The sequence below is a fragment of the Solea solea genome, chromosome 16, assembly GCF_958295425.1.
Source record: "Solea solea chromosome 16, fSolSol10.1, whole genome shotgun sequence".
Classification (NCBI taxonomy): Eukaryota; Metazoa; Chordata; class Actinopteri; order Pleuronectiformes; family Soleidae; genus Solea; species Solea solea.
Window position 1 is genome coordinate 14832065 of NC_081149.1, and position 27484 is coordinate 14859548.

Consider the following 27484-nt stretch of genomic DNA (forward strand, 5'->3'; position numbering starts at 1 on the left):
CATCCCTAATAGTCATATTAATTCATTTATTGATTTTGCAAAAATCTAAATTCTCAGATGTCATTGTTGCCTCGCAGCAAGAACGTCATCGGTTCAGATCCCGGTTTGCCCGAGGGCCTCTCTGTGTGAGCGTGGGTTCTCTCAGGCTTCCATGTCCAAAAACATGCAGAATGGGGATTATTCAAATGTAATCTAAATTGACCAGAGGTGTGAATGTGAGAGTGAGGTGTTCATTTCTATATGTTGGCCCTATGATGGACTGTCGCCTGCCTTTCACCCTATGTCAGCTGGGATCGTCTCCAGCCCCCTGTGACCCTCATGTGTAGCATAAAGTGACAGAAATCAAAACACAAGTTGTATCAAATGCAACTTTATTAAACATTTCTCTTTTCATTGACATTATTATCAATATCGTAATAAAATTCCTCTAAAACAGGAGCACACTGCTATGTTGTACCAATTGGAGACTTTTACAACTCTGAAATTCGGCATGTTCAGCCACAGAACACGATGCCAGGAAAAATAGATTTTCATATTATCGTTGTTTTAATCGTATAGAGTATAACTTCTATATATATTTTTTTTTCACCTATAACAAAAAAAGGCACTTGGAAAAATTCAAATACTGACATAATATCTCACACATGTGCAAAAAACATAAGTTTGAACAGGCCTTGCTTGGCCATAGTTTTATCATTAACCCTTTGTTGTGCAGCACTGTGGCACTTCAGTCAGTGGCACCCTTTTAATGACATTTACGGCTAAGTACCGCTTTAAGAAAAAAATCTGAACTTTTTTTTTTTTTACATATCAGCCATTTTTCTGAATTCTATTTGTTCTCAAATTGACTGAAGAACAACGCTCTGCTATGAGAAACGATGTGACCGCATCCCTCGTATCTACACACATGGTGAGGGGTGCAAAAGTGCAGTCGAGACTGAGCTCAAAGGGTTAATGGGTCATACAGCTTATTTAATATTGAAACCATGTGGACCCTGGAAGGATCCATGTCATTATCATTCAGCTTTCTCCCGCTGTGCTGAGTCCCTGTTCGATCAATAGACGAGAAACAGACAAACAGAGAGGAGGAGGAGAGCTGCCGCATCTGTGGCTTTCGCTGTTGCTACGGAAACCATGTCTAGGCTACTTAGCACCTGTTTCTGATGACATCACATGCCAGGATTGTCCACTCACAATGAGAGATTCAGTTCAAATAGGCAGCCTGCACAGAGACTGGTGTGTGTGTGTATTTGTTACAGCTTATCTGGCATAAACGCTGTTTCTGTCAGGACCAGTAGTCCTCATGAAGTCAGAATCTCATATCTGAGCTATTAGTTGAGTTTAGGGCTAGTTAAGGTTAAGGATAATGCTGAAAGTCAATGAGAGTCCTTAAAAAGACTGCTGCACAAACTGTGTGTGTGTGAGGGGGAGAGAGAGAGAGATGGGGTTTAGGGGTAAGTGCTTGAGGCAATGATGACTAAGAATTTCTGAGGCTGAAGCACAAGTATGCAGTTTATCTCTGCTGTGAATAGTGGTAGACCTGTGGGCAGCCCATGAGATTTCATTTGTTTTTGTTTACTGTGAATGCAGCTTGTTAGGGAGACTGGAATGCATCTCTGGTTTAAAAAAAAAAAAAAAAAAAAAAAAAAAGGTGGGGGGGACTGAGGGGCTGAGTCTTTTGGGTTTATTCTATAAAAAAAAAGCAAAAAAAAACCCCAGAGGGCAGACAGAGTTCAGTGGCCTACTTTTCAGCAGGCTGGTGCTGTCTGCCTGTGAGTGGCTGCCACATTGGGCACAGCGAGTACAGAGCCGAGAGGACTGTTTGCTGGGTAGGTGGCCAGATGGAGAGCGGCTGCACAGCACGACTATCTGCTTGTTTTCCCTCTGCTGGCTCGCAGTCTCTTCCCTCCTTCATGCCTCCCTGTCCATTAATTTATTCATTCTTTTAGTCTATCTTTGCTCCCTCTCTCAGCGCTGCCCACCATTTTACAGTCAAATGTAATTTCTCAATGCTTTCACTGAATCTCACTGTCAGAACAAGTCAAAACAAAGGGAATATGTTATGCTCTTACGCCATTGTGATTGTCATGGTGGGGCGTGATGTCACAGCAGTGGTTTTCAACCTTTGTTGTCCTGTTTACCCTGAACATAAATTAGTATCATCCGAACGTACAGGCGTTTCTCCTTCCCACATTGTTCTGCTTTAGGAACACAGCATCTGTCGTCGCATTCCGTCCTTCAGAACAAAGGGGACTAGGAGATAAAGTCATATCTGTGGTACTTTGTTATGGCTGTATTTTTAACTAAATGCTAACAACCTTAAAACCTGCTCAAGGTGACAATGTGGCACGCTGATGTTTAGCAGGTAATGCTGTATCTTGGGTAAAGTGCACTAGCATTAGTTTTGCACTCAAATCCAAACATCTGACATGGAGATGGCACTAAGGAATCAAATTTGATGTAATAGAATGAATCCCCAGCTCCAGATTTCACAAAAATCCATCCAATAGCTTATAATGTATCTAAATGTCACCACACATATTGAGCATCAGATCATTTTTAGGCCCTGCCAGGTTGAGAACCACTGCCTTGGAAAAGCATCTAAACCTCCCCCTCTCTTCATCTCATCATCTCGTAGAAAGACTCGGCCTCAGCGGCAGAAAGCTGACTGCAGAGCAGCCATCGCAGTACACAATAAGCAACTTCAACATCAGAAAAATGTCTCGTCAGAACAACAGCAAAAAAAAAAAAAAATAATAATCACAAAAATATAAAACAACATTAAGTAAGGTCTAATGATGCTCTAAGACTGGACAATGGAAGAGTAAGACCGCCGACGTACGCAATTTGTGGAGAGGAGAGATGGAGGAGTGGAAGGATGTGGGTGTGTCAAGTCTTTTTTAGAGGAATGCTCCTTGTGTTGGGACGATCCTCTCCAGCTCCTCCACCTCTCCTGTCCTCTCCTCTCAGGGACAAGAGTCAACATCATACATGCATTCGCACTGAGCAACACAACCCTGGAAGGAGCCCGCAACAAAAACGGACCCATGCCGAAAAATGGAATAAGCGCAAACGAGTCGTGAAAGAAACACGACTTAGCTGTAACATGTTTAAATACATGTAAGGATTATAGATTGTGGTAACTGCATGTTGCCTGCTTATAAATGAACCATGAGAGAAGTTTTCTCAAAAGTCAAATTTTTTTATTTTATTTTTATTTTATTTTTTGCCCCTTCGGACAGAGTAAAATGAGGCAGTTTGCAATAGTGTGGCTTCCTATTCAGTCCAGCTGTTTGTGGCATTGAGTGCATCGCACCCCCCCGCTGTGGCACAACAACGACATCCCACTTGACTCTCCTGGTATTTTTGGCACAGCGTGAGATTTGCTGCACTTGGGACATAACTTAAACCGACCAGGCTAAGTTGGGCTTTCGATTGGACGACCAACTGCTTTTCACAGCTGGTTTTGGGTCGGGTCACTTCTTAAAAACACAAGACACTAGTGTTTATCACCACAGTGGCCCTTTCATACACATACTGGCCGTGTTGATTCAATTACGGGAAAGCAGCTGGACAATCCAGGAGCAAAACAGGTTCTGAGGACAGCAGGGAGGAAGCCGTGTACGGTGTCCAACCAGAGGGGGGCGCCAGACACACCGGTGCTTGAATTTCACTTGGGTAAAAAGGAGGGATTGATGATTGGTCATTGCAAGGTGATATAACACCGTTTGTCTGTCTCTGTGCCGTAAAAGTCCCTAGTCTGCACACCTGGCACACATTCTGGTGGACTAGGCTGATGCATGTTGGTCACCCTCCCCAACACTGGGGACAGATTGTCAAAAGTGCTCTCTCCCAGTTAAAGCTACACTGGGGGGGAGCTGAGAGGTTAGCAGCAGTTTTGAGGTTTCTTTTCTACAACCAGCTGACACTGTTAAGTGCTGTGTTCGACTGAACTGACGCAGAGTGGGGATGGTGAAGGTGGTGGCCTCCTCCTCCTCCTGCACTTATCCAAAAACAGTTTTTTGAGTTCACTTGCTTTGGTATGGCAAGCTTGTCGTTATCATATTAATCACAGCCGCCTGTGAAAAATAGGTCATTATTTATATATATATATATATAAAAAAAATCAACTATGGAGAATCTTCCAATTACTCGAGAGTTTGCCCAACTGTGAGTGTGTCAGTCAGTTTCGCGGTGTATCTATCTCACTGCTCAGCTGGAGGCACGCTGTCAAGGAAGTACAGTCGTATAAATACTTAAAAATGAATCAGGGCTTTTGCAAGAACACAGAGCACTAAGACACGAAGCACTACGCTCACGGTCCCTGTTCAAAGAACCAGCAAACAGGAATGAATAGAGTATAAAATAAGCAACAAGGAGCCAAACCGTACATGTTCCTGAACAGAGTTCTTGGGCCCCTTTGGTTCCCCCAACATGAAAAGAGGCTTGCGTTGTGTTCATAACTCTTGTGAGGTGTAGTGTTATCTATTGTTTTCTCGATTGAAGTTTCGGTGGGACATTTTTGTCCTTTTCCACACTTGCTCTAAAATGCATTGCCTGGATTTGATTGTGCGAGTTAGTCCCTATCACCTTTGACCACTCATACCCCCCATAATGGCATTCACCCTCCCATCCCAACCCCCTGAGCTCTTCTGGAATGTGTGTGTGTGTGTGTGTGTGTGTGTATCAGTTGACCACAGCTGGCTTGAGCACCACAGTGCCTGGAGGGATGACCACCCAGGAAAGGGGATCGTGAGACCCTCCTGTGGAGAGGTTCAGGACCCTTCCAGTCACCTCGTGTTCGGCCTCCTCCCCCTGGCCCTTCTTGACCTGCTGACTCTGTGCCCTACGCTCAGACGCAGCCCCCAGCATGGGCATCATTGACAGACCCAGGGCCGTGGAGGGGAACGCAGAGGAGAGCAGGGGGGACTTGGCCAGACCCAGCGCCGAGCCGTTGAAAGAGAGGATGGATGTTCCTCCCATGCTGCCTGGAGGTGAGTTGGGGCAGCCCATAGAGCTGAGGTCCAGGGGCCTTGGACTGAGTGGAGACAGGGGTACAGCACCACTTAGGCCCTGAAGAGCATGGCCTCCTAGAAGAGCAGCCGCTGCCCCAGGGATGATAATGTGGGGTCCGCTCACATAGGACAGCTCTGAATCCTTTGCCCCTCCATTCCCAAGCCTTCCACTCTGACTCCCCTTCAGGAGGGAGCCCACCCCACCCGGGGAGCCCTGCTCCTGAGCCACAAAGTGACCGTGGGCTTTGATGTGCTTGCGGAGGGAGCTGGGGTCTGTATAGCGCTTCAGGCAGCCCACCATCTTGCAGTAGTAAGGCTTGTCCACGTAGTGTGTGCGCGTGTGTTTGAAGCGATCGCTTGAGTTTGAGTAGCGCTTGTTGCAACCCTCATATGGACAAATGTAGGGCTTTTCACCTGCAGGGGGGGAAAAAAAGGACGAAATAAAAATAAATCTCTTCATTTGAAAGCATATGCACTCTAAGTTGGTTCTGCTTTGTAACTCACTGCCACCACTGACCTGTGTGTGAGCGGTTGTGTATCTTCAGGTTCTCCAGACGTGAGAAGCTCTTGTTGCAGGTAGGACAGTGATGAGGCTTCTCATTAGTGTGAGTGCGGATGTGGATGAGCATCTTGTACCTGCAGTATCACAAACAGGAGTTATGAAATTGTCGTCCTTCTCTGTGGTACATCTCATAATTCCTTCTACGATTATACTGAATGATTATTTCACCTTGCATTAAACCCCCGGCCTTTGCGAGCACAGCCCTCCCAGTGGCAGCAGTACCCAGAATCCTTTTCAGGCTTGACGTGGAAATCATTGACATGGTCTACCAGGTCTTGCAGCGAGTCAAAGAGCAGATGGCACTGTAGGCAGAAGAAATGTTTTCTTATGATAAAGCTGCGTTCATTCTTTGCTAGTTTGGCCTCAACAGGTTTCTATCACTGTTTGGGGCTTACCTTTCTCCAGTGGCAGGCCAATTGTTCGTCCGCTGACAGGTCTGGAGACGCTCTCTTGTCACTCGTCTGGCTGATGAACATGGAGGACGGCAGATGAAGTCCCGCTCCAGCTCTGATTGGCACAAAAAACTGAAAGGCCGGTGAGATGTGAGAATTCTGATGAACGAAAGAGACAAAAGGAGAAAATGTCATCAGTCTGCCACAGAATCCTTAAGACACTGATTCATACTTTCTGTGCCCGTGAGCCCGCTGAGGTCCTTTAGGGATAATGTGACATAAATATTGTCATTCACCCGTGTCCTTGGCAGAATATGTGGTATCAGATATATCCTGATAGCTCTTTTTATCAGCAGAGTACAGACCTGCCTACCTTTGTCTTTAAAAATCCATTCTACGCTCTCTCTCATAGTCACTCACTCCGTACTATTAAACCTCCGCACATTCCCTGATCTCTGTATGAGAGCTGTCGATTCACTGAAACTCAGCTGGAGCTCAAATAACTCATATGCTGACTCAAACAGTGTTACCATGCAGAAAACAGAAAAAAAAAAGCATGGATCACATTTTGTATTTTATGAAATAAAGGACATGTATATATATATATATATATATATATATATATATATATATATATATATATATATATATATATATATATACATGCTGTGAAAAGGTAGGGAACCACTCAGAGAAAAGGAGAAAAAGTCAGCAAATCAATCACAACACTCCTGCCTGTCTCATCGTCTCAGTCAGAGATGTGTGTGTGTGACAAATTTCATGAAATAAGGCAAATTCCCTGAGCTCTGCCTCCGCACGCTAAACTGTGTGAGCTGCTTTGTGAGACGCTATAGGGGAGAGAACATGTGAGCTGCACGGAAGCTCTTCCTATACGAGTCGCACGTAGTTGTAAGAATGAGTGCGTAGGAGGGAGAAAATGCCCCGACTGCGTCAGTGGGGCACAAACTTAAGTGCAGAGTGTGTGTGTGTAGCAGTGAGGTCGGGGGGCTATCAAGGACTAAATGGGACGCGGAGCGGCTGAATGGACCCAGCCGTTCTCAATTCAATTAGAAGGGAATTAAATTAGACGGCGTGAGGTCTGCGTGGCTGTACCTTGTCTTAAATCTGATTATACATGTACATACACACACACACAGCCATACACATCATGCCAGTGGGGCCACTGAGTGCATGTCGCAAAGACAGAGGCCCTTGTTGGGGACACAAGAGGTACTTGATAAGAAGTAACACCCTCTGTCTCCCCCTCTCTCTCTCAGAGTGTGACACAAACCTACGTTGTTCCTTAATTCCTGACCTTAGCAGACTGTTTCACACTCCATGGGGGCTTGTCACCAACAAATAAACTGGCGTTTAGAATAGCCAATAGCGCCACGGCAGCTATGACACAGCCATCACCTATATCTGTGGTGTTAATCGAAGAGGAAGCTAGGAATGATGTTTTTTTAAAGCTGCTGTGTTGTGTGTTTGAGCTACGGCACACTCACCCCTGAGGCGACGTAGTTGCCGGTAGTCATTTCTGGAGAGCTGGGGGTGTGGCGGGAGGATGGAGACATGCTCAGGTCCACCGCAGGCGGGGTGGGGGTGTCTGTCCGATGGTGAGGGACCACCTGTGCACCTGCCATGACACACAAACACACCTGGTTAAGATTCCCTCAACCTGTGGACGCCACTCCTAATTCCTTCCATTTGTGTTTTGTATCAAGGTTGACCTACCTGTGTGTGGAGAAGCTGGAGAGGCCGGCTCTATCACTGCAGTGCCGTCTTCTGCCATGTGGAGCTGGCGGGCTCGCTTGGGGTGCAGTGGGGAGAGGGGGGGCGAACACGCCCCTCTGTCCCGCCCATTGGTTCGCCGGGGGAGCTTAAGGTCCAGGGGCTCGTCCACGGACAGCATGACCACAACCCCACTGACCTCCCACCTGCACAAACATCCAATCACAGAGGGTCAGAGCTGGGCCAGTGGGGGCCACTGTAGGATTGCTTGCTTTTCATCTAAACACAGAGGAAGGCAATGAAAATTGCTGCGAACCACAGGAGATTCTCACACCTGAAATATTTCCCACAGGAAAAAGTCTCAAATTCCACAATTCCACTGGGTAAGAAATACTCTCAAACAATGAAAACTGAAACACTGAGTAAGCTAAAGAAAAATAAACACACAGAGTAACCCCCTCCTCTTTTTTTTTTTTCATGCTGACCTTTACTCACACACACTCTCTCTCTCTCTCTCTTCCCGAGGAATGTCTTCAATCCAATCCAGATGGTCACCCTCACTTCCAGCACAGCTTCACTTTACACCCTTAGCCAGTGACTGGGCCGAGCACCATGTCACGTCACCCGCTGCCCCAGCTCACCCCAAACCCCCACAGTGTGCACCTTCAGACACCCTGGACTTTTAAGACCCACCAGACCAGCAACCCCTACCCCAGCCCGCAGGCCTTAAAGTCCAGCTGCACTCACTCAGTCCACCTCCTCCCTCTGAACACACTGACCTCTGGACCCAGCCTGAGGGTTGTGAGCACGATGGTTCATCTAGCTGTCATTTTGAGTTCTTCCACCACAGGACTGAACCATCGTCACCGTGTTGTTACATGCATGCACAACCAAAACCCCTAGATGAACCCTGTTTATCAGAGCAATCATGTAATTGCCCAAATCTCCTAAATAAAAACACTTTTTAAAGGCACATTGTGCAAAATCACTCTCTCTTAAATGCTGTGGATATTTAATGTATATAAATGTTATTGTGGTCCTTTAGCGATGTCAGAAATTGAATAAATTGAGTCAGAAATCCCTAATGTTACTCAGTCTCTTGCTCTCAAAAAAGTTTTGACCAGAGGAAAAGTACTATGAGGGTCTGAAGTGGAAATACGGTGAAAAAAGCAGAGAGGAATCTGGGGGTAGATGCCAATATGGTTAATTTTTGGAGCTTCAGCCAAAGTCTCTCCTTCTCATAAACATTGTCGGTGATTATTTAATGCATTTGTTATTCCTTCATCCATGCCTTGTTTTTTGCTCTCTCATCATAAGATAATCCTTTGCTGCTGCTTGGAGCAGATGCACAAACGACAATTAACCAAATAGGTTTGCACCAATATTTTCAATTTGCATTGCAGTACCCATTTTAAACACTAATGGCCACAGTTTTACATATTTTACATAATGGCCACAGTTTAAAGTCTTTCACACAAGCCAGTTTTTTCTTATTCCCAATGCAAGTGTAAAATAAATGTGTCTCATTATCCTCATTTTACTGCTTCACACACGCAGGTGGTGCTGGTACAACACGACTGGTTTGTAGCCAAGCTCCCCATTCAACACAATGTGTTAGGGTTCACTGCTACTTCTCACCAGGCTAACACACAAACACACAAATGCACAAATCTCTCCAAACATTTTTCATGGAAACACACAGCTGCAGAGTGTCCTATATACTCCTGCCCAAGTTCATGCAGAACAGCTCCGCAGTGTGCACGTAATAAGTGCACCATACACAGATGCACACGCAGTCGAAACCCTACTTACAGGGACACGCATACACACGCGCACGCAGTTATTAATCAAACTGTAATTTCAACAAATTCCCCTTCCTTCCTCTTCCTCATACATGCCGACACTAGCCATGAATGGGGGGCTTTGAAAGTTGCCTGGCCAGGAGCCACATGGGAAACTCTTATGTCTGGGAGGCATGAAGCAGCAAGGTCACGGAGTTCACCAACCCCAGAAAAGAGATGACCACCATTCACACACACACACACACACGTTTATACATAGCCGGAGGGCAGTTAGGGTGAGGGTGAGGGTGGAGGAGGGGGGTGCACAGATTCAATACACAGATTAGACGATGGTGATGCACACGTTTACCAATGAGACCAGAAGAGCTGAGAACACTATGTCCACAAGCAGCATCTTTGTAGCAGTGGCATCACTCTGCTGATTAATGCATGTATATATATATATATATATATATATATATATATATATATTATATATACATCTCAGTATTTCAAACACTTGCTCTACTAGGGTAAAAATACCTGACTGATGCCAAAAGTCAAAAATGGCCAGACTTGCAGTAGTATCTTAAAAAAGGCTTCATTTTTTATTTTTTTCGCTTAATTCAGTTATACTCCTGCTAAAGGCTGATTAAAGAAGAAAGGTTGTCTTATTATACCTCCCCTAATAGACAACCTTTCTGCTTTATCACACAGGCTTCTGTTGCTTCCTCATGAAAATGTGTCCACTCCACAATATAATCAACTATTTTGGTAGTTCCACATGGTTTTAATTGGTATGCTGCATCATTTTTCCATCTGCAAAAATGTTGACAATGAAGTTTTTATCAAAGCCACTCTTTTGGCTAAAAAACAAAACAAAAAAACAATTAGGCTTGTATAATGTTGAATATGAAGTTTTCCTTACTTTTTGTCTCAAGCGTTTATAAGACATCAGCAAATATTAGACACGTAAGACTTGGAGGAAACATAATTAACTGCTCAACTGTTTATATTTTTGATATTTATTTATATTATATATATATATTTAAATGTTTTAAGCACCGGGGTAGTGTGGACGACAGGCGTATCAGGAGCAGAATTTATGTCTTAAAGATTAAACAGAGCAGTGTGGCTGTAGCCTGATGTGATCCCAGCACAGCTTCCCATAGGTTGATTTCCCCTCTGCTCACCCTCATGATTATTTTGTTATTTAGTTGAGAAATAGTCTAGAGACAGCCGAGGAAGTGACTCACAAGTGTGTGATTCTTGGACTGGAGCTATGGGATCCTGACTACATCCTCCAAACAGCCACGGTCACCAAGAGAGCGAGGGTTTGTGGGAAATGTGAGACAAAAGCAACTGAGAGAAAGCATAATACAGGGAAGGAGAGAGCACGGTGTTGTCTGCATGTGCACGTCGGCCAGATATGTGAGCTCAGTGGCGGCTGGCTGTGAAGTTTGGGGAAGGGGTGTTGGCCGGCCCCCATGAAGACTTCTTTGCTCAGCCATGGGGTCGACAGTCTCACTGAAAGGCAGCATTGTCCCTGTCCTGGGCCCTCTCCTCTCTCGCTCGCTCTGTAGCTGAGTAAACACACGCTATAGCAGCTGAACAGGAGAGAGAGAGAGAGAGAGAGAGAGAGAGAGAGGGGAGGCATGACCATGGGGGCCACAGCGAGGATACAAGGGTGAGGAGGAAGTGGAGAAGGAAGGGGATTCCTGAAGGGAAGTACTGTGCGTATCCTCTTTGACACCCGTCACCAATACCCCTGCATATCCCTTCACAGCCAGTGTCCTAAAACTGCCGCCCCCCCTTTGATGAGGCGGGGTGTTGAGGGGTGAACATGGGTAGAGGCCGAGGGAGAAGTGGGAGAGGTGGGAGTTGGTTGATGAGAGAGATGGAGAAGGTGGCGGTTGAGGTCAAAGGAGGGCAACGCAGGGAACATCAGTGAACCCTAACTTCAGTCTGATCTGAGGAAATCTGCCCTGAGGTGGATCACGTTTCAGCTCAGTCTGTAGGGTCCACTGGTGCAGCCACGACGGACTATGAAAGGCATTGCAAAATGTCAGAAATGTGAGGTTTTGGGGGGGTAATTACATTTGAGTGTTTGAAATCGTGTTTCGCAAAATTCTGTTTTTCAGTGAGGGTTTAAGAGTGCGAGTGTGCGCCTGTGTGTGTGTGTGGGGTGTGTATACAATCCACCCTCTTCCCCCCCATTTTGGCTGTAACTTAATCTCCCTCCTGCTGTGACCCTGGGAGGTAGTCTGTAGGAGGTAAACCATCTCTCCCAGGGGCTCTTTGCTCTCTTTGTACACATACACCAAATGGACAGAGAGAGAGAGAGAAACAGTGAGGTTGTAACAGTTGCTAATAGCTGATGGTATTGATCAATGTGGTTCTGAAGGGCTTCAATGTGTCACTTTGACACACCGAGCAATCGCGCTGTGATAAAATGTACACGCAGGAGGCGTGTACATGTCGCGATACTTTTAGCTGCCAAACGAGGATTATTATACGCTAGCAGAGACGTGTCAGAAAACATCGTCAGTGACTAAGAACACTAACGCCAGGCTTATGGTATGTGCAAGAGACTGCAAACCAACATTAGCCTCGTGACAGTGACGGTGCATCTCCATTTAAGGGTTAGTTAGCCCTTGAGTCTAAGTCTCAATACAATCTCAGGACATAAGAGGCATTTTTAGACATGGACAAATGTCACGGGATTAAGTAACCGATGAATCAATCAGCCCATTGTTATTTACCATGTTAGATCTTGAGTTCACCACTGCAGTGACAGCATTTAATGAACTCATGGTAAACAACTCAGTGTAGTAAATGTGTCCTCTTCGCTTCGGTAACTCGGTGGTTCAGCAGCAGTGTGTGAAAAGCCCCAACGCTGCAGCACTGCTCATGTCTAGACCTGCTGGTTTTTCCATCCACCAGGTGGGAGAGACAGGGTCAAAGGTGACAGAGCGAGGTAAGGGTGGGGTGTGACCTCTGATCCCTGCCATTTGGGTTCTACATCAGCAACTGAAAGGCCAAGGAGGACCAGATTAAGCACACAATACTCTGTGAATAATCCCATTTAGGTGATCAGAGACATTTCCAAGTCCTTCCACATTAGCAGTTTCACACATTAGCACTGAACTCAAATAAAGACGATAAAACGAGAGGTTTATGTTGGTCCCTGAGACTTTAGGCTGATTTAAAAGTTTCAAGATAATAATAAAAAAGGTCTGGGTCACAAACATCTTCCTGTTGTGCTGTACCTCAGGTACGAGCTGTTTTTCATGACGTGAGCGTAGGAATAACTCCGGTTTCGTGCTGCCGTGGGTAACAAGAGCAGTCGCTGAGCTGTTTTTTTTCCCAATTGTATGACAGTCAAGACAATATTAGCCCAAAACCACTGAAAACCATGATATTTTTGTTTAAGGTGATCACACCATCAGAATCTAATACCATCCCATGTCTGTTGGACACAAAAAATGCCCAAAGATGGTCTCTGCTTTGCTCCTTTAACGCTGCTGACGTTTCTTGTGGTCACAGCGATGATAGCAGCTTGAGGTAACAGGCCAAATACGCCCAGCGCGTACGTACCACCTCCGCTGACACACAAGCCACAGCCCTGCATGCCCCCTCCTCACCCCTCACCCCCTGATGGATTACTTAACACACAAACGACACACACAGCTGAGAGTTTTTTCTTTCCCCCTGCCTCTGTACTCTTCAGCCAGCCGCCTCCTCAGACAGGAAACCTAAGTTTCCACTCCTCCTCCTCTGGGCCTCTTATTCCCCGTTTCTCTTTATCCTTCTGTTCTTTGCTTTTGTTTTATTTATTTTTTTTAAATCACATTTACTGTTCAGGTTTTTCCTTTAGTCTATTTGTTCCTCTTCCATCTCATTGTTCTCTCACCTTGTGGTGCAGCCATCCCTGGTTGTGATAATGAACATAAATTTTTTTGGGGGGGATTAATTCACTCTATAAAGCCACAGGAAAGTTTCAGTAATTCATTTTTTTCTCGTACTGACAAACTGAACTTCCCTGCTTCCTCTCGCTCCTGTTGCAAAGAGGCACATTGAATCATACACAGGATTATGTAATAGCAGTGTGCATGATGCCACTGGGGGAGGGCTACTGAGGATAAAGACAGTTGTTAGAATGGTTTTCACAGCAGCTGCAATACGGTGTGACGCGTGAAATCGCATGCGTCAACACAAGGTGAAAGAAGGGGAAAAACTTAGTTGAGAAATGACAAGCTGAAGATATAAAATGGGACACTAGGGGCGAAAATCTCAGACAACACACGGAGCAGGCGAGACGTGAAGAAAAGAGGGAGGGGCACAAGGAGCAAAGGAGGAGACGAGTGCAACAGGAAGCCTCTCAGTGAGCTACCGATGGCCTCCAGCCAGAGTCTTCAGACACTGAGGAATTCCATGCAGAGGGCAAGGAGGGAGGAGGAACAGTGCCAGGAGGGAGGGAAGGAGGGACACAACCAGGAGGGCGGGTCACACTTGTGGTTTGTTGTCAAAGAGGACCGCTACATGAGAAAGGAAGGGCCCTCGCTTACAGCAGTAGAGCTGAAGGATTTGGGGAAATGATCTTTTTGCTATTTCCCTGCATTACTTTTCAAAGTCAAAGTCCAGTTTAACACAAACTGTGTATATTACTACTCGATTGCAACGCTCAGAACTTGATGTGGATTGATTCCAACGTGCATGAGTTATACATTATTGTTTTTAATTTGCAATGTGCTGCTGTCGGGTCTCGGTTTTGCATACTCGTCGGAATCGCTGAGCCATGTACAGTATATCATAACACTGCAATAATGTGACGTTTGCTGAAAGCTCAGGATAAACTTACACGACTATACACATGTCATGATTATGTGTTTCAATTGACCACAGCAATAGAAACAAAGAGTAATAAGCCCTGGGGTCTCAAACGCAAATGACCTGGGGGCCACTGAGCATCTAATCTGGTCAGGATTGAGTCGGTCAAGTGAAAAAAAAGTCAAACCTTTTTGGGGAAAAACCTGCGGGGGCGAGCGATATGAGTGATTTGATTATATGAGTTTCCATCATGATATAGCAATCACAATTTTTCAGATATTTCACAGAATTTGAAAAATAAAAGCATTTGTGTTGCTGTGGAACGATATACAGTTTACAAGGAAATGTATTTGTGATTTTGAGAATTAAACTCAATCAAGAAAACAGTTTGTGACCTCTGATCTAGCTGAAAGGTGACTCTTTATGGTTTTAGGTCCAAAGAAAGCTACTTCATGTCTGTAATAGAGCTGCACAACACATTCACATACTTCCGATATTCAGATATTGTGATTATGATAGGATTCAGAATTGGTATGAGCAATCATTTTTACATCTTTTCTCACACATTTAATTTTTGATCAGATAATAGCAATGTCTTTCAAATCTGACATTCTGACACTCGGTTTTGACATTTGGTACCTTTAATCTAAACTTGTTCAGATGAGTAGCCTGAGGTCCCAAAGTTACAGCTCTTGTGAACTAGTCCGAGAGAACAAATGAAAAGAAAGGCGGCAGGTATAAAGAGAGAGAGAGTGAGAGAAGCTGCACATTAGCATAAGGCTAGCACTCGTACTCCAAGCCACAGTCAATTTATCAGACTCCCTAGTAGCTGCTACATGACATGAACAATATGCAATTGAGGGCCCACATGTAGCAACATGTGTTTTGAGTCACTGGTTAGTTTTTCTCCCACCTACTCCGATTCACAGTCAGGCAAACATGAGTTTTTAATCAACAAAATAGTAAAAAAAATAAATCTATGGTGTAGTATCAGGGCATCAATCAGCAATAAACAGATAATCCTCCCCCGGAGGCGATGATTCAGCGTGTTTAAGCAGTAAACCTTACCCAGTGCTAATGCTTATGGCACTTCACACAACAGCACTGTGGGCTTTGAAGAGCGGTGAGTAATGTCACAATAACGTGGGGCATTTCACAACATAGCAGTTTCATGGCGCTCCAAAGAGCGACCAATGAACGCAGCGGGGGGGGGGAGAAGAGGAGAGAAGAGAAGAGAAGAGAAGAGGAGAGAAGAGGAGAGAAGAGAAGAGAAGAGAAGAGAAGAGGAGAGGAGAGAAGAGAAGAGAAGAGGAGAATGTGTTTGTCTTTGCACTCAGGAGACATGATGGACATCACCACCCTGGATTACTTTGACCTCCCACTAACTCTGCAGGGCCTCTCTACCTCCTGCAGTCCACTGAATGCATTCCGTCCAAACCTCACTCCTCCACTCTCATCCTTTCCTCTGCCATACTTTCATATAAACAAGAGTGGGCCTCAGGTCTATTCCCTCTTGGCTTCCTCTTCACTTCCTCAGGCCATATCCCCATTGTCATTCATCACTCTCTCTCTCTCTCTCTTCTCCACTCCTTCATCGACCCATCTCACATCTTTCATTTTCTTTGCTGCCTCCCCCCCTCCTCCTTTTTAAGTCCATTCCTGTGGCCTCTCCCGACAGGCAGTGATGCAATCCTCTGACTCCTGCGCGCAATCACAGGGTCTGGAGTTGGCTTGCCAGCCAAGCAGGGGCGTCACCACACCACACTTAGTAGGAAAGCAACAGGAGAGGAAAGAAGGGTGGGTGGGGGGAAGAAAGAAAAGAAGAACCGAAGCCAATGAGAGTTGAAGGGGGGAAAAGTCTGAGGCTGTCAGAGAAAGAGGAAAAAGTGCTGCGATAAAAGTTAACAGCTCTGTTTTATAGTTTGTATTAAACTTGGAGTGAACATGTTTTTCGTTTTGTGTTCCTGTGGTAAGGTGTTTTCTTTTCCTTCTTCCAGGTGCTGCAGGACGCTTTGACTGGATTTTGACTGACTGTTACAACATCCACGGCCCACTGACCAGCTGTGTCTGTTTTGCTGGGGTTGCAGGAAAAGGGTCTGCGATAGCAAGCGGTCTTTTTCGACTCCCACACTACATGCTGTCCTTCCAGCTGACTCACACAAACAAACAGCAAGAATTCAAGTATGAAAAATGAATGATGCCATGTTTAGAGAGGTGTAACTTTAACATGACTAGAGAGGTCACCGCTCCATCTGGAGATATAAACACTGCAGTGGGTATGTGCAGGTGTACACGTTTACACACACACACACCCCTGGTTTTACCAGCTTTGCACAGACAGACCTCCCCTAAAGGCACCAGAACTGAGCATGAGGTCAGGTTAGGAATGTAAAGCACTGGCACCTGCCTGAATCGTAAAAAAAACACACCGAGAAATTAAACTGGCCAACTGGTGATCACAAAATTCCAGTTCAGAGTTCTCAAGAGAAACAAGAAACGTGCATCCAACAAAACTGTTAAAAAAGTATCAGCTTACTGGTGCATCGTCATTACACAGCTTCTACTGTACCTCATTTTAAGTGTAAAAAGCATCAGTTTCTGCCTCTCTCTCTCTCTCTTCTCTGTCTAGTTTCTTCTTTCTTTTCCCTCTCTCACAGAAAGTTAAAGCACAGTAATGTGGGTGACATGCGTATGGAAATTGTGGAAAGATAAGCAGCAAACCCAGGCCATATTTCAGCACCAGTTGCCGTGCCAGTGTGGTCTGTTGTTCCAATAACAGCTTCAAGGATTTGGGTAAGAAATCAGGGGCGAACACATAAACACACTGTCTGTACAGCCCTAGTGTACAAACACATACGCATGGATAGACTAAGAACACACACACACACACACACACTAGTGCACGGCACGCTGGCTGAGCATTGTGAAGTTCAGACAAGTTCAGAGCATTGTGGTACCACTCCAGCTGTAGGGGTGTGCCTGTCTCACAGTCATTTCCTGGATGGGGATGTTATGGCACCACACGCCTGAGAAACAAATCCTTTTCGCCCTTTACACACTGACCCCAGCCACTTTCATTTGCTTGCAACTCAATAAGCCAACAACACATAGAGAACTCCCTGGGAACCAAGATGTCTTATTCAATAGTGGAGGTAACATGATTCCGACAACAGCGTCGTGCAAAACAGCCCCTGGCAGGCTGGCGGTGGGTGCTCTCTATCGCTGTGTGGCGTTGTTGAGGCTTATCAGACGCATCAGAATGCCTGGCTGGCCACTCCCTGTCCCTGGAGAAGGCTCGGTGACACCTATGCAGCAGCCTTGCTGCACTGGAGAGAGCCGAGCGCGCAGAGCCAGATGTGCTCTGTACAGGGAGCATCTGCGCGAGTTTGAGAGAATGTCAGTCTCCTGTGTATTGAGTGTGGCGAGAGGAGGACCATGGCAGGGGCTCAGCGTCCAAAAACCAAAGCATACTGAGAGGAGAGGAAAACAGGAAGAGGGAGAAATACAACACAGCAGAGAGCAATTAGCAGATGAAGTGACGTGATGTGTGCGTGCGTGTGTTGGAGAGCGCACAGAAGCAGGCGCATCAGGGAATAAATGTGTGCATGAGTCCCCCTTTATTGTCTGCTTTACCTCCATTTTAACCCATCTGCCACCCTCGGCAGTGATCTCACAAACACACGTATTTACGGACAAAGCTTGTGTTGTCTTTTCCTCATGGCCATGCCAACTTAAAGGCAGCACCACATTCTCCCTCCTTACATGGAGCACCGTGTCCCCTCCCACCATGGCTGGCAATAGGACAAGGTCAATTTGACAGCCTTTTCTCCAATCTTTTTTCCCATTATCTCCCTCCCCTCGCCTCCCTCTTTCTCTCTGTATTCCTGTGTGCGAGCTCAACTAAGTGACAGGCTGCACCCTGCAGCTTCCATCGTTTGTGGCTCCATCCAAGGGAGAAAGAAATGCAAAGAGAGAGGCAGATGCAAAGGGACAGATGGAGGATGAGTGCGATGGCAAATGAGTTGAGCATAATGCTGTGAAATGGGAGTTGTGCTTAGCTCTTGATTTAAATTTCTTGGCACATCCAAATGTGTGCGACATGTTGGAGACAGGCATCAGAAAGATCTGGAGCGGATTCCACCATTTTATTTGAAAAGGCTGTGGACAAAGACAAAGTGTACATCAGCAGCTTTGGAATGAATGAGCCTAAGAGAGTAGCTCAATTAGTGCTTAAGGTCAGGGCAACATTCATGCTCCTCCTCCACTCTCGATAGTCCTGAATCAATACTGACATTTACCATCGATTAAGATACAGGAACGCTCACTATGACTGACAGACAACAACAATTACTGAAATATCAGTAAACAACACAAATACCATTCCCATAAATTTAATCTCATCAAATGTTTTTTTTTTGTTTTTTTTTGGACCAATGGAAATGTGTTACATGGCTTTTATTGGCTTCTACTCCAATTGACATTATTGGGAACACAAGCCTGGGTGAACACAAAAATGTCTTCTTCATCGGCTTAGCCAGGCATTAGCCATGCATGTTTTTAGCAAACCTTTCATCTTACTATTATTTTCCTTCATTTGCACCTTAAAATTGTTCATGTGCGCCCTTCAGTTTGAACCAGGGACCGAAGTAAAAGATACAAGATAGTAACGACTCTTAATATAGTCACTGAGCTCCATCGTGTTGAATTCTTCTTCCTCCAACTCAGAATTTCTGTCTAAAGAGTCAAAAACACCACACGGCAGACCAACCACTGGTCTGTTGGTGTTAATCACAAGTTCACGTAGGTTCAGACATCTCATGTATACCCACTAATTAGTGTGAAAGTGGCTTGAAAAGCAAGTGGACAGAGTACAACAGCGACAAAGGCTATGTTCAGATGACCACTAAATAATTGCAACTTTTTGCAACCAAATAAAAACAGAGAGGGCCGTTAACGGGAGCATCTAAAGTTGGTCTTTATTTCACAAAGAAGCAACCCCAGACTTAAAAACGTTTCCAAATTACATAAGGCTACCTCATGAAAAAAAAAAAAGCCATGGTACATATGAATTAAATTAGTGCTGGCAACATCTCCAAAACACCACAGAGAAGGTAAACACTTAAGAAGCCAAACTTCTTTCTTTCCTTCCCTCTTCTCTATTACTGCACGTATAAGACCGCTCATATAATGTATGTGTCGCTAATTAAGCCGAGAGCTCATGGAAAGTGGGCAACGAAAATGCGAAGGAGGGACAAAAGGGGAGAGGGAACAGAAGTTGAGTTTAAAGTCAGGAGGAGATGGAGTCCCAGGGAATTGGGTATAGAGGGAGGAGGGGGTTGAAGGGGGCAAAGTCTGTAAGCGAGCTGACAGGACTGGATGTGCCTAGACAGAGAGCCAAGCCCAGGCCCAGACATGAGTCTCAGAAAATGCCTCACCCTCACTCCCTCATCCCCTTCTCTCTTTAAAAAAAAAAAAAAAAACCTCAGCATCAGTTCCTCTCCCACCATCTCTGCCTTCCCAGAATGTTATTCCTTGCTCGTACTTACAGGCAGAACCCCTCTTGTCCGACTCCTCCCTCTCTTTTCTCTTCAAACAAGCAAACACACACATACATACCTCAGTCACAGTGAACTGCCTTTGGTGCTGTTGAGGTTATACGAGAGAATCCAGGGTGGTGGCCCAGTAAGTAAATAATAATACAAACCAGCTGTGTCTCTACTTAAACTGCATTACTGTGAGCACATTACATACAAGTCCCAGCTCCCTGAACTGAGCTCCCGATAACTCAAAAACTACAGCCACATCCACTTTTACTATCACCCATAAGTTAAATATTAAGTCTGTCAATGGAACTGTGTTTCCTCTCACGTCCCAACCCCTCAACCAACTCATACTCTGCCAGGTTCTTTACATCTGCTGTTATTCTTTCATGTCTTGGCTTTGATCCTATTTTGTTCCTTGACTTTACCTCATCATGCGCACTCGGTCTGTGTGTTGCATGAAGCCTTTTGTGAGCTGAAATTCTCTCACGATAGAGCAGGGAGTGCAGAAGTAGCATGAAAGAGAATTAGAAGAGGTAGGGTGGGGTGGCTGGAGTGAGGCATTGAGTTGTCTGTGTTTATTTTGGAAATGCAGGCCTGCAGACTTGCAACAGAGGAACTGACCCCTAAACTTCACTGTGGCAGATCCTCACAGAAAAGAGCAAAAAGTGTCCATTTGGGGTGTCCCACACAGGTGATTTTAGGAAAGGGTAGACCATATATCCCTGAGGGGGGATCTTAAATCACCCTGGGGAACCAGGAATGGTCTGCTGCTGGGGGAAACAGTGAGGCCGTGAGGTGATTAGTGGTTACAGTTTAACTGGAGAAAAATGCACGGTCCGTGAGCCCAGCCAGCGAGGGAGCAAAGCGGTATGTGCTGGTCTCTTTTTAGTTGTGCGAGTGAGTGTGAGTCAAGCTCTGTACCTTTTTAGTCCATTCTTAACGTATGGGTCCACGACATGTCACACTCAGATGCTCAGAAAGTCACCGCCACTGGAGCACACGTGGAAATGATTTATGATGATGAAGAGAGTTTGTGGAGAAAAAAATGTATGGCGCCAGTTTGTAATATTACGAAAGCTGAGACAGTTGTCTGCTCTGGTTTATTTATGACTTAGGTTCATATACTGTAGTACAGTACATCAGCTTTGTTTGTACAAATGCAGCAAATCACACTGACGTTCTTACCCCTGTAACTCACATGATTTCACTGGTGTAATGTACAGCAAATACAGGCTGCATAGTGTGCATAGTATATGCAGTGCATACAAGTTATAGTAGTAACAGGTGGATTGAAAGCTTGAATCATAGAGGTCTGTTGGCACTGGGGCTAATGAATAAAGGATGAAGGCAAATCATTTTATCACTCATCGCCAAAGAAATTGTATTAAATGATGACCATAAGAACCAGTAGTGACGTATCCCCTCATGAGAATCTGAACTTCCATTCTGAAGCCTTCGAGATTGGCGATGTTGAAGTATTGCCACTAGAAATTCAAAGACATCACATGCAACCTTGGAAGATACCAGCTGTCAATCACGCTGGTGTCTACTCTATACTCTATTTTCCTTTGAATGGGAACATCATTTACAAAATGTTAGAAAATGTCCCTTCCTAGTGGCTATTCAGGTCATTCTTTTTCTAAACAGTCTACGGTTATTAACAACAATTTTTCCATGTGGATGCATCTGAGATTTTCATGCATCTCCTATGACATTTAAAGCCAGAAGAAGAAAAAGCTCAGATGTGCAACTGCACTGAACATGTCAGAGAGATGACACACCACAACAGGGGTTGTCTTTCATCTGTTGGGGAACTTAATGCTTCTGAATAAGAAATCATGATCTAAAACTGTGACCAGGAGAAAGGACATATCTGCCACGGGACGTGGTCGAGTGATGTCACAGTGACTGTGAGAATAATTCAAGTGTGCATCAGGTGCCATTTTTTTTTTAACCTCATTCACTGACCACTGTAATCCTCCCTCCCCTGCTTCTGAGTTGCATTTCATCTTAACTTTAATCCCCAGCAGCTATGAAACCCTGCTGTGATATTAATTCAAACACACTCCAAAGTGTCGTTTTTACCACTTAAACTCCACCCACTTGTAGCAGCACAAGTCCTCAAAGCCTCATTCTCTCCAGCCGTAAGCATATTTTGCACTGAATAGGCAAAACAAACTTGTCAGCTTAGTTTTCAGGTCATGGCGATAGCATTCCGCAGAGTGCCCGACTCGATTGGATCATGCTTCACTTTATGTCGGATGAGGTTCACTTTCATTGCTCTGGTTTAAGGCATTAAGTACAAGTGCAGTGTGGGTTCCCAAAATCCCTCCACCGCATGCCTCGTGGTCGCTCTGTGACGCAGGACTATGCCATTAGGGTCCACCTTTTCCACCATAAAGCAGCTGTGTTTGGGACCTCAGGGGTATGATGTCATACATTTGTGGTGTGGGGTAAAAATCTCAAAACAGGGGGGGGGGTGACAACCACACCCATGATTTGAATTTCGGAGGCTGGCGTGAGGTAGAAAACTTTTATAACCACTGCTTGCAAGAACCTGTAACTCCTAAAACTCAGGGCAAGTCGTTTGCATCCAGCAGTTTGTACATTTGGCCAAGCATGCAGTCAGAAAGCCTGCCCACAAACACACACATATCCTGCAAGTGTGTAATGGCACCACAGGGATGCACGGCTGGACGACATCTGGCTTTATATGGCGGAGCTTGGCTTTTTCTCTGCAGTGACTGCACTGAGAGTCCTGTAAGGGAGAGAGGCTGCGTGTAATTGGTGTTAGATGCTCGTGCTTTTGTCAGGTGGGGAGTCGTGGCTGAAGTGATCCTCAGCTGATTGGACAAACAATGCGGCAAGCAGGTTGTGGATGTGAGGGGCACCAGTGCTCACAGTTCACAGAGAGGGGCTGCGAATTAAATAGCAGGGGCCTGGAATGGGGAAGGAGGAAAAGGAGACAAGCGAGTCAAAGTCCTCCCTCAGCACAGAGTCTCTGCTGCTTTTTACACTGCTCCTCTTCCCCACACACTTTGATAAAGGTCCAGTGGGCTGATGTCCAGGCCTCCTCTGAGGCCCCTGTGTTATCTCTGTCTTTCCTTTGTGCACTCATAACATTATATTATACAAACATTACCTTGGACATTTACAGCCATTCAACACCCCCGAGTGTGCCTCCATCTACATTGTGGCCTTACATTTTTTAATGATTAGGCCTTATTCCACTCCAGCACAGGGCTTGTTAGGTCTGCCTTGGCAGGGTTCAGCTCTTTACCGTGGCATCTCCTGGAACAATGGGCCCATGGGAGGCAGCCAATGGGGAGAAGGTCCTTCTCAAACCGAGTCCCAGTGTGCAAACAATTAGGCTTAGGGACAGTGGAATTGCTTAATTGGAGGAAAATAGCTCTTTATCTAAGCCTCTCTGGCTGTGCTCTTCGTTGCATACTGCACTAGATGCATGCTTGGCCTCAGCCAAGTTGGAAAAACACTCAGGACTGCTCGCTCGGGCCAAGTCATACTTTAATTCTGTGTTCTGTGAGAAGAGGTCCACTGGAGTCCGTGGGATGTAAATTTTGTCACCTTTTGAGCACAAACTCTACATAGGCCGAATCTGTGCACACCTCCAGTTTGATTCAGCACAGACCTTACAAGCTTCTTGTAGCACTTTGACACTTTGCAGTCCACTGGGCGGCGTGGTCTTGTTTTGGTCCAAAGAGACAGCGAAGACAGCGAGGTTTACGTGAAAAAGTTTGCCAGTGCCCACGCATGTACAACTCAACTCTCGGAGAATATGATTAAACACAAACAGGGGCAATTTCCTGCAGATAAACTGCCACCACTGGAGTGGATTATGAGACTTGAGTACACATGTGTGGATCGCTACACTGACGCAAACTCTCGTTTGAGTATGAACTGAATGCGGACTTGTATGCACATGCCAGGACACTAAAAAGGCTATGACCCAGACCATACCACTTTTTATGTGTTAGATAGCAATATATAATACCGACATCAAAACATTCCATTTCTAAAAATACCAGTGTTACAGTCTTTTACATCAACTTAGCTGTACATAACATGTATGTAACATGTACTGATGCACTGGTCACATGCTCATGTCTCTCTTCACAGCATGGTGCGTGTGCTTAGTGAAGCATTTACATGATACTTATATGGATCACAGCAGACTGATACTGATACTGCTCATTCCTTAATACAAAGAAAAGGTTTTAAAGTACAATTACCTAGTGCCTGCAGTTAAATATACTAAAGGTGAGAATTAACTCACTATGTGACCCACAACGTTTACAGTATGTCCATTCTCTTTTCTGGAAAACAGATAGAAAGTCCTAAAATGAACAGTGTTCTTAATTAGCGTTTGCCTCACGTGGAGGTCATCTTTTATTTACCAACACATCATTTGTTTAGGTGACTGTCTGCAGTCTGTAGACGTTGAACTCTTTATCAGATGTTGTGACAGAGAACATGAGAGATCTTGCACAACAGCTGGCTGAGCTGTGACTTTCTAAATGGGACCGGATTTGTGGTGCAGCTGTAAAACTGTCACTCGGGAGAAGGAGAAGGAGATGCACCTTTACATTAAAGCCAGACTCGAAGGAAAGGCTGCTGAATTGGGCACTGACACCGTGTGTGCGTAAAAGGCACAAACGCCGGTGAAGGCACGTCCGCCACAGCCGGCCTTCAGTGCGCGTACTTGAGGCTGCCGGGTTTCTGTGAACAGTCTCTGAAAATAGTTCACTCTCCGGTATCAAATGTATCACTTCATATTTGTATTTATTTATCACTCGGACAAAATGTGACATGCGAGTGGTTTGCTGTCTTACCTTTCAAGGAAAATGCCGCGGACAGAGCTGAGATATCTCCGACTTGGTAGCTCCCTCTTCCCGGTGCAAACTTCGCACGCAAAGTCCTGGCGCTCAAGCGGCTGTCAAGTGACTCCTCGTCAATCAATCGCTTCTTCGTCGTTCAAAAAGAATGACTATAGATCTGACGCGTCTTGGAAAAAAAAATATTACTAAGTGTCCGGAGAGGCGGTCCGTTCCCAGACCATTGTCAGGAGGATTTTTGAGCATGGAAAAATCACGCATCAACTCAAAACAGCAGCTTATGGTGTGACAACTGGCTGTGTCAAATAAAGACTAATCTACGGAGTGACAGCCTTGCCTGTTGCCGTGGGGTGAAATATGTCGCGTGTCATTCCACTGGAAACCCGTCAAAGAAGTGTAAACACCCAGATCCGCAGCCTGGACTCTTCCCACTGAGGAAAAACGAAGAGCTCTGGTTTGGTTCTGCTGCGTCAAAGACGCACGGGCGATTTCTTCCTAAATTCTGAGCGCATCGCTCAATGGCAACGCTGGTCAAGTGTGTTTATGTGTGTGTCTGTATGTGGAGGGGGTTCCTATAGATGTTCGAGGTTCTCCCGTGGGGGTGGGAGGGCAGGACCACAGGGATGGCACACGGAGAGGGTAGATATGGGGCGGGTTGGCGGCGGGGTGTGGGGGTAGAGAGGGGGGGTCGTCTGCGTCTTCTTCGGTGCTTGTCTGGAAGCCGAAGTGGAGCTGGGTTGTTTTTTCTCTTTCGCTTTGTCGTCTCGCAGTTCTCGCCGTGTCTCTTCAGCTCGTTTCCCTCTCTGTGTGCTCCAGGAGACGCTGAGCGTTGATGGTAATCTCCCCCACGACCGTCTGAGGCGCACAGACAGCCCGTCCGGAGCCCAGCCAGCCCGTCAGGACCAGCCCAGAGTCTGCCAGCTCAGCGCATGCTTACTGCTCCGCCCATCCACCATGGGCAGTCCCCGGCTCCTCTCCAAACTCTTCCCTTCTTCTCCCTCCTTTTCTCTCTGTCCTCATGGCCATGCGTCTCTCCGCCTCAGCTCCACTCCATCAACAGGCCTTCTGGAGGCTTGAGATCCATTTGTTTTACAGCTATTTGTATATTTTCTCCTGCAGGGTTGCTCTCTCTGTTCTCATGCTGGCTCATACATACAGTATGAGCCTCTGCTTCAACAGGTTGTCATTAAAAAAAAAAGAAACATTTAAAAGGGTTACATAATTAAAGGTACAGTGTGTACATTTTGGCAACATTTTTGGTTGCAGCTAAATATCCCTCCCTCACCCCTTTCTCTTTTAAGTGAGTAAGTTAGCATCAAAGCCTTAAAAAATGTTCAATGAAAAAATATGGTGGTCCAATAAAATGGCCGCCTGAGCCAAACTGGCTCCTGTTATTGGATTTAGCAGATATTTACACCACATAAATGCCCTTCCATCTCATCTCATTTCTGGAGGCACAACTGATGGAATGATTATGGGTGAAACTTCCGCAGCAGAGGCCGTAGCAGCAGTGAGATAGTTCTCTCCTGTGGCAAAATATGGTGGTAGCTTCGCTGCAGGATTTCGCTTTTCATGCTGTTTGTTCATCAGCTGATGTTGAAACTAAAACCCAGGCTTGGTGATGATGTGCAACACTTTCCAATATACAGTTCTAGCACGGTCCGGCTCTGCTTTTGTGTCGTCACTGGACGAGTGATGAGCGCGACGTCCGACACAAGACTCAGAGCGAACAATGCCGAACTGTAGATCAGTTAAAAAGACTTAAAAATCCTGAAAACATGGGTTAATCTCCAATATTTAGCAAGGACATTTCTAAAATCTCAATACTTAGTCTGGTGTATTTAGCGACAGCACTGCGGAAAGCCGGGGGTCCGTAAGCCGAATCACAGCCCATTCAGCCGTATTTTAGTTCCGGTCATGCAGGAAGTACTGAACAAATAAAAAAATTTAAAAAACGCTTCACTCGTCACTAATTTGTGTTTGTGTCCCGTATGAAACAATGTCATGGCAGTTTCATGCAGCCATGATATGATGACTCCGCCCACCTTGAGGAGGTACTAAAGTAATAAAAACGTACCGCATACTAAACCGAGAAGTGCTCGAACTGCGTGACGGAAAAGCGCCATTCGTGTACATTAGCTAATGACGCCTCTTCAGGTCGTTCTCCCATCCCATAATACACAGTATAACACTATTAAAGTAACACTGAAAAAGTATATTCAATTCTATAAATGTATTATTATTTGAGAAGTACAGACACTGTTGCATCACATTGTTCTAATGTGATATGTATCCACACTAAAGCAGTCTAACAGTGTTAAAGTAACACTAAAAGAGTCAATTTAACCATATTTAACACTAAATTAGATCATTTAACACAAATCTTGATTGAATCTTGTCGCAGTCAGAACCGGTGTTAAATTTCACACAGCATAATTTATTGTGTAGATGACAGAGGAATGATCGCGTCATCCATTCGGAGGTGTGACAGGAAATGTTCCCATATGTGTCACATAAGAATGAGGGGCATATATGAAAAACAACAATTCCCTGAATGTATTAACTGTTGTTTTGTTGTTGTTCTTTTTTGGGACTACCATGGTTCAAATGGACGGTCTAAATATCTTTTGAGTTTTATAACAAAAGGAAACCATAGGCTTTCCTACATGCTGGGATGAGAGCGAGGTGGGGTGATGGCTATTCAAATACCAAAAACATTACAAATATGGAAATACTATGGCTATATAATTATTATTATTATTATTATCGATTACAAA

General features: G+C 45.3%; 1 protein-coding gene across 2 annotated transcripts; it reads right to left on the reverse strand.

Annotated features, from left to right (window-relative positions):
* Nucleotides 1-354: 354 nt before the first annotated feature.
* On the reverse strand, nucleotides 355-24788 carry glis2b (GLIS family zinc finger 2b). Of its 2 annotated transcripts, none has more exons than XM_058652892.1 (7): nucleotides 24705-24788; nucleotides 7704-7906; nucleotides 7475-7605; nucleotides 5973-6128; nucleotides 5746-5879; nucleotides 5533-5651; nucleotides 355-5429 (listed from the first exon to the last, which is right to left on the reverse strand). In XM_058652892.1, exons 2-7 carry the CDS (start codon nucleotides 7879-7881, stop codon nucleotides 4687-4689), a joined length of 1461 nt encoding a protein of 486 aa, XP_058508875.1. In that variant the 5' UTR covers nucleotides 7882-7906; nucleotides 24705-24788; the 3' UTR covers nucleotides 355-4686. The 2 variants fall into 2 exon arrangements, with proteins under 2 accessions (XP_058508875.1, XP_058508874.1); XM_058652891.1 differs by lacking the exon at nucleotides 24705-24788 and adding an exon at nucleotides 19928-20168.
* Between the last annotated feature and the right edge of the window lie 2696 nt (nucleotides 24789-27484).

What these genes read in the sequence shown, in the direction of transcription:
- glis2b (XM_058652892.1), bottom strand. Translation starts at nt 7,881, where the DNA reads ATGCTGTCCGTGGACGAGCCCCTGGACCTTAAGCTCCCCCGGCGAACC. An exon ending in GCAACTACGTCGCCTCAGGG is followed by an intron (nt 6,129 to 7,474) that starts GTGAGTGTGCCG and finishes TTCGTTCATCAG; the next exon opens with AATTCTCACATCTCACCGGC. An exon ending in TGGCCTGCCACTGGAGAAAG is followed by an intron (nt 5,880 to 5,972) that starts GTAAGCCCCAAA and finishes TTCTGCCTACAG; the next exon opens with TGCCATCTGCTCTTTGACTC.